This window comes from Priapulus caudatus, unplaced genomic scaffold (genome assembly GCF_000485595.1).
Source record: "Priapulus caudatus unplaced genomic scaffold, Priapulus_caudatus-5.0.1 Scaffold67, whole genome shotgun sequence".
NCBI classification, from domain to species: Eukaryota; Metazoa; Priapulida; class Priapulimorpha; order Priapulimorphida; family Priapulidae; genus Priapulus; species Priapulus caudatus.
Window position 1 is genome coordinate 468,261 of NW_014577128.1, and position 17,965 is coordinate 486,225.

Here is a 17,965-nt window from a genome sequence, read left to right on the forward strand (position 1 = left end):
GTGTGTGTGTGTGTGTGTGTGTGTGTGTGTGTGTGTGTGTGTGTGTGTGTGTGTGTTCGTGTGTGTATGGGGGGGGGGGATTATTCAATCGAAACACATCTATATCTCTATCGATTCATGCAAAAAGATCCGTATCAGAAAATCCGCTTCATGTATCAGAAATGCAATAGATAAACTGCATTCTCCTTGCAGCATCATCGACGGTTAGGTTGATAGAGGGTAACGCGACGGCCGGTAACGTTCAGGTGTTGCACAACAACCAATGGAAATACGTCTGCGACGACAGCTGGGGATTCGAAGATGCGCAGGTCGCCTGCAGGCAAATGGGCTTCAGGTAATTCTCGCTAGAAATCCAGGCGGCTTCGCAAGCTACGCGGTCAGCTATGAGCGACCGCGAGGCTATTCCTCTTTATATTTCACCTTGATCGAGAGCACTAGGGACTAGAATGCTGATGACCGATGCGATGGTGTTTCCATTCATTCTGTAATTTTAGGAATGTTTACAACATAACGAAAATGTCGCACTTCGGCGGTAGAAACGATTATTGGCTCGACGATATGGAATGTGTTGGAACAGAGTCTCGCCTTGAAGACTGTCGCCACAGTCTCTGGGGAACGGATGACTGCTCGGAAGCAGAAGTAGCGGGAGCCGTCTGCACCAATGAAAGTAAATAATACAATGTAGTACAATCCGTCAATCCGTGATTAGCAAAAATCCTAATAAACTACACGGGTATTCTATTAGGCAGTGCAAATGTTACACTGTTCCGCGCCCATAATGCAACATATCACTGCAAGGATGGAATGCACCATAGCGGAATATGCAGCCTTCGCTAGCTGGTTTCCCTTTTGCCACCCCCTTGTCAGCGTGCATTTTCAGTTGTGACAGTGTACGCACTGCGACTACCGACCGCACCCCATCTTTTTCAGCCATTAGAATGGGCGTGAGGATCATTTCTGACCTTGGCGACACGACGCGCAACTTCGGCCGGGTTCAGGTGAACCATCATAGTAGATGGGGATGGGTCTGTGACGACGGTTGGAACGAGGCGGCAGGTCGCGTTGTCTGCCGCCAACTTGGCTACAGGTACGCGCTCTATTGCTCCGGGACGAACGGGAAATCTATCCCGGACAACACTATCTGTGCTCTATATTGCCATTGCTCTCACACATACACACCTGCGCGCGCACACACACACACACACGCACGCACGCACGCACGCACGCATGCACGCACGCACGCACGCACGCACGCACGCACGCACGCACGCACACACACACACACACACTGTGCTCTTGTCTAAAGTGTCTCTTATCACTTCGCCGACCAACAAAACCGGCGTTGTTACCCGCCGCAAGAGTAATCCCTCGCACGTACTAAAGATTCATGGCTTTACATTCTTAATATATTTTTTGCCTCTTTTCTAATAGCTTCACCTTTTCATGGCTTCACTCCTCGTTTTAACAGTGGCCTCGAACGAGTCTCGACCGGTAACAGCAACATCACCAGAGGCATGTCGTACTGGCTTGAGACGCTGCGTTGTAACGGAGGCGAGGCGATGCTGGATGAATGCATGCATAGCCCGTTCAGCGCCGATAGCTGCAGCAGTAGAGGCTTCGCCGGAGTCGTGTGCACAGCAAGCGTGGTCCATCCTACACCAGGTGAGACTCCCCGTGAGCAGGCCGTATTATCGCCGTGTCTACGTAACTCTCGCGATCCATGCTCGCGATTGATTTCGAACCTTTTGCAGCATTTCGTAATGCGCGATTTAGTAATTAGTGTGTAATTAGTATACTGAGCGCGTCAACCGGTACGACTTTCCCGTTGGATGAGGATTGCGTATTTCGGGGCGACGAGGTATGACGTTGCAGGAGTCGTGAAATGGTGCCGTGTGAAATAGGTGTAATCGCAATCCATTTGTTTCTGGCAGCACGCGACACAGCTGTGCAGCTGTGCTGTGCATGTTATTAAAGGATGGGCGAGTAGGCACCTCGTGACCTTCGTCATCATTAGGTCATATGGCTGTGACTAGATTGAGGTCATCGAGTACCGGATAGTGCTCAAATAGACATCCAGACAGGATGTGACTGTACATCAACTAGCAGCAGTGCATGAATGGTGTATGACGAGACTGGGGAGGAAGTGTCACAATTACTATACGCCTAAGGTTTTTCATTGCTCTACTCCGTGTGTCATTTAACGTGGCTCTCGGCGTGGGCCCTGTAGAAATCGGGCTGATATACCGCGCAAAATTCCCTTATAATTATTAACGAGACGGTCAGGAGATCATGTACACAAACGCTGTGCTATCAGAACAGGATATATCCTGACATTCCACGTGTAACTTCACCGGTGTAATCGACGTGGCATAATCGCTAGTCTGGCCGCGCCTATACAACTGCCAAAATCCGTGTTTCTCCGGCAGCATGTTCCCGCATGCCAGTAACTATAAAAAATAATATTTTGGTGAATGGTGTACTTTTAAAATGGCGATCACATGTTCCCTATGTTAAATTTTTCCGTGGTATAGTGGAAGACCCCGTATTCTCGAATGCCGGTATCTGCTAAATAAAACTATTATTTTGTTGAAATTATATTATTACAATAGAGAGCAAATAGTCCTCGCAGTAGCTTGTCATGAAAAATAGACTCAGATTTCTCGCTTTAATAATGATAGGGTGCTCTCATTAAAATAACAATAATAAGCATTAATTGAGCCAATAGATGGCGATATACGGGCCTAGTCATACCCAAACTTCCCCGTAATATAATATAAGATTCTCGCATGCCCGTTATCTGCTAAATAAAATATTATTTTATTGAAATGTTACTTTTAAAATAGAGAGCGAATATAGGTCTGTGCCATGCTATGACGTATATACTCGTGTGACAATTAAGCAGCCTATATTCTATAAATAAAATGGTATTTTATTAAATATTAAAGTTTTGCTTTTAGAATGGAGTGTAAGTTTCCCTCGCATTAACTTGGCATGAAAAATATATCCGGATGCCACTGTTTAATGATAGGGTGCGCTCGCTGATTTATCACTAGTACAATTTAGTATAGGGCTTAACATTAAATATATTAATAACAGTTGTGTGCCACATGACATATAGATTTGTTTGCCGGGGAGCCATTGTTAAGTGAATCAAGTAGTGTTTTGTTAAAATTATGTTTTAATTTAGATAACCTGTTTCATAATCATAGCGTGCCTATAATTATAGCCTTGCCAAATTTCCCCGCTGCATTGTAGGAGACCCGTGTTCTCACACGCCCAGTATCTGCCAAATAACGTAACATTTTGTTGAAATTATGCATTTAAAATGCAGAGCGGAGTGATGATTGTTCTAGTTGCCCATCTTCACCTTCCACTAGGGGAAGATAATTACTCAATAAAACATTATCACTCAATGGTGAACGTCACCCGCAGGATCAATGGCGAATTGTGGTAACCAAACTTCGTAACTTGATAGCGGTGGCGATGACGATAACGATGAGGGCGACTACGACTATGGTGACGATGACGACGTCGACGACGACGACGGTGATGATCATGCTGCTGATGTTGATGTTGATGTTGATGTTGGTGTTGATGTTGATGTTGATGTTTATGTTTATGTTGATGTTGATAATAATGTTGATGATAATGATGATAATGATGTTGTTGATGATGATGATGATGATGATGATGATGACGACGACGACGATGCTAATGATGCTGCTGTCGATTGTAATAGTCTATGCCGTCACATTGCAGGTCCCGGGCAGAGCTTACGGTTGAGCGGAGGCAACGCGTCGGCAGGCAACGTGCAGGTGTACCACAACAACGAGTGGGGTTACATCTGCGATGATGGATGGGATCTAGTCGATGGATTCGTCGTCTGCAAACAGTTGGGCTTCAGGTAGCTACTGAGGTGTTCATACGTGTATAGAGTATCGGTGTGTATTCGTGATTGGTGTGTATTTGTGATGGGCGTTAGTGTGTGTGTGTGTGTGATTAGGGGGGTGTGCGTGTGGCGATGTCCGTGTGCGCGATGCGCGTGCGCGCTTCACGAGGGTGTTGCGTGTTGCGTGTGCATGCGACTGTATCTGTGTCGCGTGAGCTCTGTAGCGTAGGCTGTGACGTGTGACGCGTTTGTAATAGCGCAAAAACCGTATAAAATAACAGCATAAGAACAAAAAGAAAACGAACAGAAAAAGAAAAGAAAGAAGAATAAATATAAACTAATAGCATTTCATCAGGAAAGAACGGGAAAATTCGCACAAAGAAATATCAAAAAATTGTACATTTAAGCACGCATTAAAGTCGCATCCACAAGAAGATATTATTATAACCATATAGCTATTCTAGATCTACTCCGTAAAAGCGATCTGATTAGTTGATTCTAGTGTGCGCGGCCCATGATACGTACGACAATCTCGCATTGATATGACATGTATAGAATAATTTCTTATTCCTAATATGTGTGGTAATAACAAAAATCTCTAGCGAACAATTTTTTATCATTTGTTAGCTTGCAATTTCAGCGACTTCTAAATCATCACGAACGACGTATGCACCATTCGGTGGATCATCGATTCTGTTAGGTTGAGTGACGATGCAAGTCTGCACTGAGCGAAGACCGAGCACGCGTTGACAGAAATGCGAACCACCAGGGTAAGGTGGGGGCAATAAAGAAAACTGAGGGGATGGAAGAAATGTGGCCGGCGTCGATGATGTTCGAACCTCCGGGGTATCGCAAGAGATAGGCGCTAACACATTGCGAACTAAATATCGTCCGCTAACTTGTATACTAGACACAAGCCAGCGTGCATCGTAACCATGTTAAGCTGTCACTATTATAAATCATAAGTAGAATAGAGTATAGGGATGATATAATAGAAATAGATTAACCTTAACATTTAAACAACTTGAGAAAATGTTTTTTATTGTACCATATTGCACGAACTGGCCGACATACGATGCTGACTATCGCATCTATAACACGGCGGTTTTTTAAAACTACTGGCGCAGACCAGTGCAGCTTGAGGATTCGCTGAGAGATCAACAAAAGAGAGATAAAACTCCTAACTACGGCAATGTAAGAACTTTAACTAACGCCAGGATCAGCTGGAGGTGTCTGTGATCAGGGCTGGACTTGCAAGATAGCAATACCATCTGCCGGCAGCTTGGCTATAGGTGATTCAATAAGAGTTCCATATTCCTGACGGCCAGGTTTTATGCCTCAAGAAACGCGACTGGACACTAGCGTTTTTATAGTATATTACCTAATCCGATGCATCATAATAACCTAATATACACCACAACGAACGAGAAATTCAACCGCGAAAACGGCATTTTGTTTGTGAGTTCCTGATTTGGTAGATACCCTCTATCACTCCCGCTCCTCTTCGCTTCTCTTTCTTCCCTCACCCTCTCCTCTCCCTACCCTGTTAAATATATATATATATATATATATCAAGTATATATATATTATATCAGTATATATAATAATATTTATTTATCTCTTCCTCGCTCTCGCTCTTAATTGCTAAGAAGACATGACACAATTTTTATGCCACCACAATCAAACTACTTTGTATTACTATATATATCCCAGTTACAATTGCATTAACACAATGCGTACGTTTCTTTCATACTCGTAGTGATGCCAGAGAGATCACCACCACACTCGCCGTTTCGGCCCGCACAGACACGTACTGGTGAACGAGTGGCGTGTACGGAAACCGAAGCTTCCCTTCAACGACTGCTCGTTTCAAATGGGCGCCTGCCCGCCAGGTAGATCTGCAGGTGTCATCTGCGTCTCTCCAGACATCACCGAACGTGAGTGCTCACCGGCGGTCGTCATATATATATATATAATATAATATAATATATATATCATTTATTTATTTATTTATTTATTTATTTATTTATTCGTTCATTCATTTATTTATATATTCTATTTATTTATTCATTCATCTATTCATTTATTTTTATTTATTATATTTATTTATTTATATTTATTTATTAAATTATTTATTTAGTATACAATTATGTGGCGTACAGTACCGCCTCGAGAAGACGCTTCGTGCATGTAAAATTTTATAATGACACGTACACCGATAATATCATAATTTAAATATTATATGTTGATTTTCTATTAATTTAATTGTTTGTCATAATAAAATTTTTAATAATAAAATCTGAAATATAATAATATAATAATAAGATAATTAAGCGTATATATGATTATATCAGACGCTACAATAATTTTAGTTGTAACAGTAGTAGCCTAATTTGCACGAAACAAACCGAAATAGTCTTAGAATAGTAGGTATGACTTGCAAGCTTGTAAAAATTGTTAATCGTCAGCTAAATTTACATCTGGAGATGTAGGTATGGTTCTTGTGTTGCTACGTAGCAACCCCAACTGTTGTCTCAAAGAAATGTGTACAGGTCGGCATGCACACCACGAAGAAACTTCTCTACCTGACGCTGGTTACCATGACTATTAAACGTACAACAGTTTACCACACAATCTCGAGTTTATATACACTATACTGACTATAATACGTAACATAGGAAGAGTTTCTTAGCACATGGATTGCTCATATTTACGATGAAAGTTCCGAATGTGGCACACATATGCTATGACATGCAGGTGCTTTCAGTATACCTTTGACGCGTTTTGCTCGTATGTACTGATTGTCGTTTGTTCGTTTGCGTCGTGCGTACAGCTATTCCGACCCCGAAGGAAGTGTCATGCTCATCCCGCACCAGCCGGGGAAAAGCAACTGCATATCTATCACAACGGCCGAGTGCGGAGGAATCTGTGACGACGAATGGGAGACTCAACCGACGAGCAGTGTCGTCTGCCGCATGCTGCGGATATCAGTTATAAAATACACCCGCGCGGCGCGCACACGCATACACATATCACACACACGCGCGATAACGCGCACGCACACGCACACAAAGCACACACCGCGATAACGACGCTACACGCACACAGCACAACACACACACACACACAGCACACAAACACACACACACACACACACAACAACACACACACGACACGACACGCACACACACACACACACACACACACACACACACACACACACGGCACACACACACCACCACACACAACAGCACACACACACACACACACACACCACACACAGAGTTGAATACTATCGGGTTCGTTTCGGGCGAGTAGCGTGTGATGTACGATCCGGGCTATGTAAAGTACGTTTTATTTTGGTAGTCATCATCATTATTGCTGTCTATACTTTCACTGTCCCTGCACTGATCGACAACCGCGTTCAACCATAACCGTTATCCCCGTTCCCGTTCCCGTCTCCGTTTCCGTCCCCGTTCCCGTTCCCGTTCCCGTTCGCGTCCCCGTTCCCGTTCCCGTTCCCGTCTCCGTTTCCGTCTCCGTTCCCGTTCCCGTCCCCGTTCCCGTGCCCGTCCCCGTTCCCGTTCCCGTCTCCGTTTCCGTCTCCGTTCCCGTTCCCGTCCCCGTTCCCGTTCCCGTCTCCGTTTCCGTCTCCGTTCCCGTTTCCGTCCCCGTTCCCGTGCCCGTCACTTTGTTACTATCGCTGTCACTGATAGTACGCGACATAGAGTGTAGTACGGTGTTTTAGCATTAAGATAGAGACATGGGGAATCCGGCACATTACCTAGGCAAATGTTCAGGCGATGAACCAAGAAGACATTAGCTACATAATTAAGAGCACCCATAATTCGGAATGGACAGAGGGCAGTGCCGAATGGTACGGAACACATTAACTTCAACAAGAATGCGGAGGGCTTTATCAAACAGCGATCATTAAGCGGGCAGCGGCCACGATGGTCGGCACTCCGGCCTGGTACAAGAGCACGGGCGTCGCGACCGGTCGTTGTGGCCACTAGTCAGGCCACAAACTAGGAAGTCTAATCAGGTCGCGACGAACGCGCGTACGGTTTAAAAAGGAGAGGTTTTGAGAGAAAGGGGAAGAGACGCCGACGACAACTTAGTATGTGTACACTGTTGCTATTCGTGTTTAGAATAAAGCTATAAGTTGTCACCGTTTATACAACTGTTACGTTCTACTGTCTACGATACGATATTCCACTCTACTATACTACTACTACTACCCAGTCTACAACTATAACTACTATAAAAGACGTAACATTATAGAGTAATATTTAACATGGTTACTTGTGTAACTTTAGTTTGGCCGTACGCGTGAGCACGGGTGGGGATTTCGGTCTGGAGCAGAGCTACTGGCTAGATGACGTCGGCTGCAGTGGAAGCGAGGAGCGACTTACGGATTGCCCCCATCCAGACTGGGGAGCGAACAACTGTGACTCCTCCGAAGCCGCCGGAGTCATATGCTCAAATGGCAGTACGTAATATGTTACTCTAATGTTGGTTATTCCTTACATTATGTCCGTTATACCTTTCTGCTAAATGTAATTTGTGTATGTGTAAAATAAAGTGATTGAATTGAATTGTTTCCTTCTGACATGACTGCGGTGGTTAGTCCGTCGTTAATGCATGCTAACACCCTCATCGATGCATGCGTGTGTGGGGGAGATAGGGTTTGTTAGGACGCCAGCTTGCACATGCGTGTGCGTGCATACATATGTGCGTGCGTGCGATTGAGCGTGTGTGGGGGGAGGGGGCATGCGTGTGCGCGTGTACTAGTGTATGAAGGTGCGTGAAGGTGAGGGTTGTATGTGTTTGGGTCGGGTTTCTTGTTGGAGAGATAGCATGTGTACGTGGTTTGTGATGTGGGTTGCATAAATTATGTGTGGTTTGTTATGAACGGCAGCGTGCCTTTGATTTGTTGTCGATTGCATGGATTGTGTTTGATATGATATAGATTGCATGGGTGTTTGATATTATCAAGGGTTGATAATGACAAATTTTCATCTGTCATTATTAACCCTTGATATGACATAGATTGCATGAGTGTCTGTTTTGGTATGGACTACGCGAGTATTTGTTTCAATGTGGATTTCAATAATAATTATGTTTGAATTGATGTGGATTGCGTGAGCGTTTAATATGATGTCGATTGCATAGGTGTGTGATATAATGTAGATACATGAGTAGTTGCTTAATGTTGATTGCACGAGTGTTTAATATGATATAGATTGCACGAGTGTTTGATATGCTCTAGATTGCATGAGTGTCTGTTTTGTTATGTATTGCATGAGTGTTTGTTTTGTTATGGATTGCATGAGTATTTGCTTTGGTGTGGATTTTATTGGTGTTTGATTTGGTGTGGATTGCGTAAGTACTTGATTTTGTATGGATTGCATTAGTATTTGCTTCTATGGGGATTGCATGACTATTTGGTTTGATGGGAATTGCATGACTATTTGCTTTGATGGGGATCGCGGGATCAGTGTTTAGTTAATTGTGGATCGAGTATGTCCAAATATAATCTCCGCTGTTCGCAGCCGTTGCTGGTGACGTGGCTCCCCTTCGTCTGGTCAACGGGGACACTGATAACGGATACGTTCAGGTGTTCTACGAGAATCAGTGGGGCTACATCTGCGATGACCACTGGGACTTGTCCGACGGACGGGTTGCTTGCAAGCAGCTTGGCTTTAGGTACGTCACGGCAACATCGTACAAACTATGGAGCTAGCTATTAGCTATCCCATGAGGAATGATCGGGAGGGAGGCTGCGATGCCATCGCGTGTAGCCTAAGTATTTTCTACAAAAAAATCTTAAGCATGTCGATTTTTATTACATTTTTTCTCTAGTTCTTTTTTAAATGTACATCTATCTATTCCGGTATATAATTACGTTGCAGTAATTAAATAGAGCTTCACGTCATTATGGAAAACCGGACAAGTTTTTGTAATTTATCTTTTTTGCATTTCAGGAACGCGCTATCCGTCCAAAGTAACTCTGGTTACGGTGATGTCGAACCTGATTTCAAAATCTGGCTAGACGATTTGCAGTGTTCCGGCTTCGAACATGGCATTAGCCGCTGCAACCACTATGGCTGGGGTACTCACAATTGTGGCGGCTCGGAAATAGCAGGCGTTATTTGTACTAACGCTAACTTGCCGAGCGATGGAGGTATTTCCTGCATAGATATACATTCCTTATATTGTTTGAGTAAGCATTGTGTGAATACAAGCATTTTACAGTTGATGGGGGATTGTGGCAAGATAAAATACAGTAGGGGAAACATTGGGTCTTCTCATAGGGACCTTTGATAAGTATTTATAGTTTTGACAGCCCTATCAAGGAAGTTTTGCCGGTGGCGGTGGGTAATTGTTCGCCACGGCCGCACACTGCAAAGGCCTGTAATCCCTACCAGCATCTAAGTTGTTATGTGATTTTGGCAGAATTTCATTTTAAAGACCAACAATTAACTGATTTTTAGAGCAAGCAAAACTATTCGTTATTGAGATTTCATTTACCATTCGCTACCCCGACGATTTGCTAGAATGCAGACCAGGGTTTTTCACGCGGCGCTCTTTGCTGCTATAGATGTACGGCTCGTCGACGGCAGCAGGTCGTCCGGAAGCGTGCAGATCTACAGTGAATCCAGGTGGGGCTACATCTGTGACGATGAGTGGGACATCCTCGATGCAAGAGTGCTGTGCAAGCAGATTGGATTCACGTAAGCGACCGGTGCCTGTAAGATCGGAGTGTACGATTCGGTAGCTTGCACTATCACAGCGAACACTCACACACACACACACACACACACACTGTGCGTGTGCGTGTGAGTGTGCGCGTTTGTATGCGTGCAAACCTAGTAAAATACTAAACATAAATATAACTGAGCATTTCATTAGGAAAGAACGGGAAATTCTTAAAAAAGGAATAAATTGTACATTTACACGCATTTAAAGTCACATCCCAAGGGGGTATTATTATTCATATCCCTATCTAATCTACTCCGTAAGCGTCTGTAGTTGTTCTATAGGTGTGCGCGGCCAGGATACGTCGACATCTCGATCGTTAACATGTCGAATAATTTATTCGCTAATTCTTTTAATATCAAACTCTCTTAGGCGACAATTTTTTTATCATTGTTTGTTGCCATTTCAGGGGCGCTTTAAACATCACGCGCGTATCCCATTTCGGTGGCAGCGATCTGTTTTGGCTTGATGACGTCGTCTGCCTAGGAAGCGAAGCACGCGTTGAAGAATGCGGACACAGTGGGTGGGGCATAGAAAACTGCGGGGATGGAGAAGTGGCCGGCGTCGTGTGTTCGAACCTCGGTGGGTATCGCAGATGGCGCCACTTGCGATAATATCGTCCGCTACTTGTTACTCACAGCCGCGTGCATCGTAAACATTGTTAGCTGTCACGTGATTATAAATCTAGTAGAATAGAGTATGGGAGATATAATAGAAATAGAGTTAACCTTAACATTTACAACTTGTGAAAGATGTTTTTTTATTGTACCATGTTGCAAACTGCGCGACATCGATGTGAATATCGGCATCTGTACACGGCGGTTTTTTAAAACTCTGCGCAGACAGTGCATTTGAGGTTCGGCTGAAGAATCACAAAGGAGAGATAAACTCCTACTACGGCAATGTAGAACTTAACTACGCAGGCAGCTGGAGAGGTGTCTGTGATCAGGGCTGGGACTTGCAAGATGGCAATACCATCTGCCGGCAGCTTGGCTATAGGTGATTCATAGAGTTCATATTTCGACGCCAGGTTTTGCCTCAGAAATCGCACTGCCTAGCGTTTTTATTGTATTTACCTAATCCGATGCCATCATAATATGATAATATACCTACTATACACCACACGAAGAAATTCAACCGCGAAAACGGCATTTTTGTTTGGTGAGTTCCTGATTTGGTAGATATCCCTCTATCACTCCCCGCTCCCTCTTCGCTTCTCTTTCTTCCCTTCACCCTCTCCCTCTCCCTACCCTGTATAAATAAATATATATATATATATATCAAGTATATATATATATATATTTAGTTATCTCTTCCTCGCTCTCGCTCTATTGCTGAAGACATGACACAATTTTTATGCCACCCAATCAACATACTTGTATTACTATATAATTTACCAGTTACAATTGCATTAACACAATGCGTACGTTTCTTTCCATACTCGTAGTGATGCCAGAGAGATCACCACACACTCGCGTTTCGGCCGCACAGACACGTACTGGGTGAACGAGGTGGCGTGTACGGGAACCGAAGCCTCCTTCAACGACTGCTCGTTTCAAATGGGCGCCTGCCCGCCAGGTAGATCTGCAGGTGTCATCTGCGTCTCTCCAGACATCACCGAACGTGAGTGCTCACCGCGGTCGTCATATATATATATATGTTATGAGTGTGTTGTATGTGTGTGTGTGTGTGTGTGTGTGTGTGTGTGTGTGTGTGTGTGTGTGTGAGTGTGTATGTGTGTGTGTGTGTTGTGTGTGTGTGTGTGTGTGTGTGTGTATGTATGTGTGGTGTGTGTGTGTGTGTGTGTGTGTGTGTGTGTGTGTGTGTGTGTGTGTGTGTATGTGTGTGTGTGAGTGTTCGCTGTGATAGTGCAGAGCTACCGAATCGTACACTCCGATCTTACAGGCACCGGTCGCTTACGTGAATCCAATCTGCTTGCACAGCACTCTTGCATCGAGGATGTCCCACTCATCGTCACAGATGTAGCCCCACCTGGATTCACTGTAGATCTGCCACGCTTCCGGACGACCTGCTGCCGTCGACGAGCCGTACATCTATAGCAGCAAAGAGCGCCGCGTGAACAACTCTGGCCTGCATTCTAGCAAATCGTCGGGGTAGCAAATGTAAATGAAATCTCAATAACGAATAGTTTTGCTTGCTCTAAAAATCAGTTAATTGTTGGTCTTTAAAATGAAATTCTGCCAAAATCACATAACAACTTAGATGCTGGTAGGGATTACAGCCTTTGCAGTGTGCGGCGTGGCGAACAATTACCCACCGCCACCGGCAAAACTTCCTTGTAGGGCTGTCAAAACTATAAATACTTATCAAAGGTCCCTATGAGAAGACCCAATGTTTCCCCTACTGTATTTTATCTTGCCACAATCCCCCATCAACTGTAAAATGCTTGTATTCACACAATGCTTACTCAAACAATATAAGGAATGTATATCTATGCAGGAAATACCTCCATCGCTCGGCAAGTTAGCGTTAGTACAAATAACGCCTGCTATTTCGCGAGCCGCCACAATTGTGAGTACCCCAGCCATAGTGGTTGCAGCGGCTAATGCCATGTTCGAAGCCGGAACACTGCAAATCGTCTAGCCAGATTTTGAAATCAGGTTCGACATCACCGTAACAGAGTTACTTTGGACGGATAGCGCGTTCCTGAAATGCCAAAAAGATAAATTACAAAAACTTGTCCGGTTTTCCATAATGACGTGAAGCTCTATTTAATTACTGCAACGTAATTATATACCGGAATAGATAGATGTACATTTAAAAAAGAACTAGAGAAAAAATGTAATAAAAATCGACATGCTTAAGATTTTTTTGTAGAAAATACTTAGGCTACACGCGATGGCATCGCAGCCTCCCTCCGATCATTCCTCATGGGATAGCTAATAGCTAGCTCCATAGTTTGTACGATGTTGCCGTGACGTACCTAAAGCCAAGCTGCTTGCAAGCAACCCGTCCGTCGACAAGTCCCAGTGGTCATCGCAGATGTAGCCCCACTGATTCTCGTAGAACACCTGAACGTATCCGTTATCAGTGTCCCCGTTGACCAAGACGAAGGGGAGCCACGTCACCAGCAACGGCTGCGAACAGCGGAGATTATATTTGGACATACTGCGATCCACAATTAACTAAACACTGATCCGCGATCCCATCAAAGCAAAATAGTCATGCAATTCCCATCAAACCAAATAGTCATGCAATCCCCATAGAAGCAAATACTAATGCAATCCATACAAAATCAATGTACTTACGCAATCCACACCAAATCAAACACCAATAAAATCCACACCAAAGCAAATACTCATGCAATCCATAACAAAACAAACACTCATGCAATACATAACAAAACAGACACTCATGCAATCTAGAGCATATCAAACACTCGTGCAATCTATATCATATTAAACACTCGTGCAATCAACATTAAGCAACTACTCATGTATCTACATTATATCACACACCTATGCAATCGACATCATATTAAACGCTCACGCAATCCACATCAATTCAAACATAATTATTATTGAAATCCACATTGAAACAAATACTCGCGTAGTCCAAACCAAAACAGACACTCATGCAATCTATGTCATATCAAGGGTTAATAATGACAGATGAAAATTTGTCATTATCAACCCTTGATAATATCAAACACCCATGCAATCTATATCATATCAAACACAATCCATGCAATCGACAACAAATCAAACGCACGCTGCCGTTCATAACAAACCACACATAATTTATGCAACCCACATCACAAACCAGCGCACACATGCTAGTCTCCAACAAGAAACCGACCAAACACATACAACCCTCACCTTCACGCACCTTCATACACTAGTACACCGCGCACACGCATGCCCCCTCCCCCCACACACGCTCAATCGCACGCACGCACATATGTATGCACGCACACGCATGTGCAAGCTGCGTCCTAACAAACCCTATCTCCCCCACACACGCATGCATCGATGAGGTGTTTAGCATGCATTAACGACGGACTAACCACCGCAGTCATGTCAGAAGAAACAATTCAATTCAATCACTTTATTTTACACATACACAAATTACATTTAGCAGAAAGGTATACGGACATAATGTAAGGAATAACCAACATTAGAGTAACATATTACGTACTGCCATTTGAGCATATGACTCCGGCGGCTTCGGAGGAGTCACAGTTGTTCGCTCCCAGTCTGGATGGGGCAATCCGTAAGTCGCTCCTCGCTTCCACTGCAGCCGACGTCATCTAGCCAGTAGCTCTGCTCCAGACCGAAATCCCCACCCGTGCTCACGCGTACGGCCAAACTAAAGTTACACAAGTAACATGTTAAATATTACTCTATAATGTTACGTCTTTTATAGTAGTTATAGTTGTAGACTGGTAGTAGTAGTAGTATAGTAGAGTGGAATATCGTATCGTAGACAGTAGAACGTAACAGTTGTATAAACGGTGACAACTTATAGCTTTATTCTAAACAACGAATAGCAACAGTGTACACATACTAAGTTGTCGTCGGCGTCTCTTCCCCTTTCTCTCAAAACCTCTCCTTTTTAACCGTACGCGCGTTCGTCGCGACCTGATTAGACTTCCTAGTTTGTGGCCTGACTAGTGGCCCACAACGACGCGTCGCGACGCCCGTGCTCTTGTACCAGGCCGGAGTGCCGACCATCGTGGCCGCTGCCCGCTTAATGATCGCTGTTTGATAAAGCCCTCCGCATTCTTGTTGAAGTAATGTGTTCCGTACCATTCGGCACTGCCCTCTGTCCATTCCGAATTATGGGTGCTCTTAATTATGTAGCTAATGTCTTCTTGGTTCATCGCCTGAACATTTGCCTAGGTAATGTGCCGGATTCCCCATGTCTCTATCTTAATGCTAAAACACGTACTAAACTCTATGTCGCGTACTATCAGTGACAGCGATAGTAACAAAGTGACGGGCACGGGAACGGGGACGGAAACGGGAACGGAGACGGAAACGAGACGGAAGGGAACGGGGACGGGCACGGGAACGGGGACGGGAACGGGAACGGAGACGGAAACGGAGACGGGAACGGGAACGGGGACGGGACGGAACGGGGACGGGGACGGGGACGGGACGGGGACGGGGACGGGGACGGAGCGGGGGACGGGACGGGGAGCGGAAACGGGACGGGGACGGGACGGGGACGAAAATGGAGACGGGACGGGAACGGGAACGGGGACGGGAACGGTGACGAGAACGGTGACGGGAACGGTGACGGAACGGGGACGACGGGGATAACGGTTATGGTGACACGGTGTGACAGTGACAGGGACAGTGAAAGTAGCAGCAGCAATAATGATGATGACCTACCAAAATAAAACGTTATCTTACATAGCCCGGATCGTACATACAGCAGCTACTGCGCCGAAACGAACCCGATAGTATACAACCTGTGTGTGTGTGTGTGTGTGTGTGTGTGTGTGTGTGTGTGTGTGTGTGTGCGTGCGTGGTGTGTGTTGTGTGTGTGGTGTGTGTGTGTGTGTGTGGCGTGCGTGCGTGTGTGTGTGTGTCGGTGTGTGTGTGTGTGTGTGTGTGTGTGTGTGTTGTGTGTGTGTGTGCTGTTGTGCGTGTGCGTGCGCGTATCGCGCTGTGTGCTTTGTGTGCGTGTGCGTGCGCGTTATCGCGCGTGTGTGCTTGAGTATGTGTGCGTGTGCGCACGCGCGCGGGTGTATTATACCTGAATCCCAGCATGCGGCAGACGACACTGCCGTCGTTTAGATCCCATTCGTCGTCACAGATTCCTCGCCACTCGCCGTTGTGATAGATATGCACGTTGCCTTCCCCGGGCTGGTCGCCGGTGAGCATGACACTTCCTTCGGGGTGCGGAATAGCTGTACGCACGACGCAACGAACAAACGACAATCAGTACATACGAGCAGAACGCGTCAAAGGTATACTGAAAAGCACCTGCATGTCATAGCATATGTGTGCCACATTCGGAACTTTCATCGTAATATGAGCAATCCATGTGCTAAGAAACTCTACTATGTTACGTATTTATAGTGAGTATAGTGTATATAAACTCGAGATTGTGTGGTAAACTGTTGTACGTTTAATAGTCATGGTAACCAGCGTCAGGAGAGAAGTTTCTTCGTGGTGTGCATGCGACCTGTACACATTTCTTTGAGACAACAGTTAATTGGCTTGCTACGTAGCAACACAAGACCATACCACATCTCCAGATGTAAATTTAGCTGAACGATTAACAATTTTACAAGCTTTGCAAGTCATACCTACTATTCTAAGACTATTTCGGTTTGTTTCGTGCAAATGTAGGCCTACTACTGTACAATAATTATTGTAGCGTCTGATAATCATATATACGCTTAAATTATCTTATTATTATATTATTATATTAGTACTTTATATTAAAAATTATTTATGACAAACAATTAAATTAATAGAAAATCAACATATAATATTTAAATTATGATATTCATCGGTGACTGGTCATTAAAAATTTTACATGCTACGAAGCGTTCTCGAGGCGGTACTGTACGCACATATTTGATATATAAATAAATAATTTAATAAATAAATAAAATAAATAAATAAATAAATAAATAAAATAAATGAATAGATGAATGAATAAATAAATGAATATATAAATAAATGAATGAACGAATAAATAAATAAATAAATAAATAAATAAATAAATGATATATATATATATATATATATATATATATATGACGACCGCGGTGAGCACTCACGTTCGGTGATGTCTGGAGAGACGCAGATGACACCTGCGAGATCTACCTGGCGGCAGGCGCCCATTTGAAACGAGCAGTCGTTGAAGGAGGCTTCGGTTCCCGTACACGCCACCTCGTTCACCCAGTACGTGTCTGTGCGGCCGAAACGCGAGTGTGTGTGATCTCTCTGGCATCACTACGAGTATGAAAGAAACGTACGCATTGTGTAATGCAATTGTAACTGGTAAATTATATAGTAATACAAGTATGTTGATTGGTGGCATAAAAATTGTGTCATGTCTTCAGCAATAGAGCGAGAGCGAGGAAGAGATAAATAATATATATATATATATACTTGATATATATATATATATACTTGATATATATATATATATATTATTTATAGCAGGTAGGGAGAGGGAGAGGGTGAAGGGAAGAAAGAGAAGCGAAGAGGGAGCGGGGAGTGATAGAGGATATCTACCAAATCAGGAACTCACCAAAACAAAAATGCCGTTTTCGCGGTTGAATTTCTTCGTGTGGTGTATAGTAGTATATTATGATGGCATCGGATTAGG

General features: G+C 44.1%; 1 protein-coding gene across 1 annotated transcript in view; it reads left to right on the forward strand.

Moving 5' to 3' along the window:
• The window catches only part of LOC106821279 (deleted in malignant brain tumors 1 protein-like), a 47,463-nt gene that overhangs the window by 15,598 nt on the left and 13,900 nt on the right, over positions 1 to 17,965 (forward strand). Inside the window, exons 20-28 of the mRNA XM_014826021.1 lie at positions 193 to 334; positions 495 to 667; positions 931 to 1,087; positions 1,469 to 1,662; positions 3,760 to 3,904; positions 8,209 to 8,381; positions 9,445 to 9,598; positions 9,877 to 10,076; positions 10,494 to 10,626. Coding sequence (XP_014681507.1) covers positions 193 to 334; positions 495 to 667; positions 931 to 1,087; positions 1,469 to 1,662; positions 3,760 to 3,904; positions 8,209 to 8,381; positions 9,445 to 9,598; positions 9,877 to 10,076; positions 10,494 to 10,626 — 1,471 coding nt within the window. The remainder of the gene's footprint in view (positions 1 to 192; positions 335 to 494; positions 668 to 930; positions 1,088 to 1,468; positions 1,663 to 3,759; positions 3,905 to 8,208; positions 8,382 to 9,444; positions 9,599 to 9,876; positions 10,077 to 10,493; positions 10,627 to 17,965) is intronic.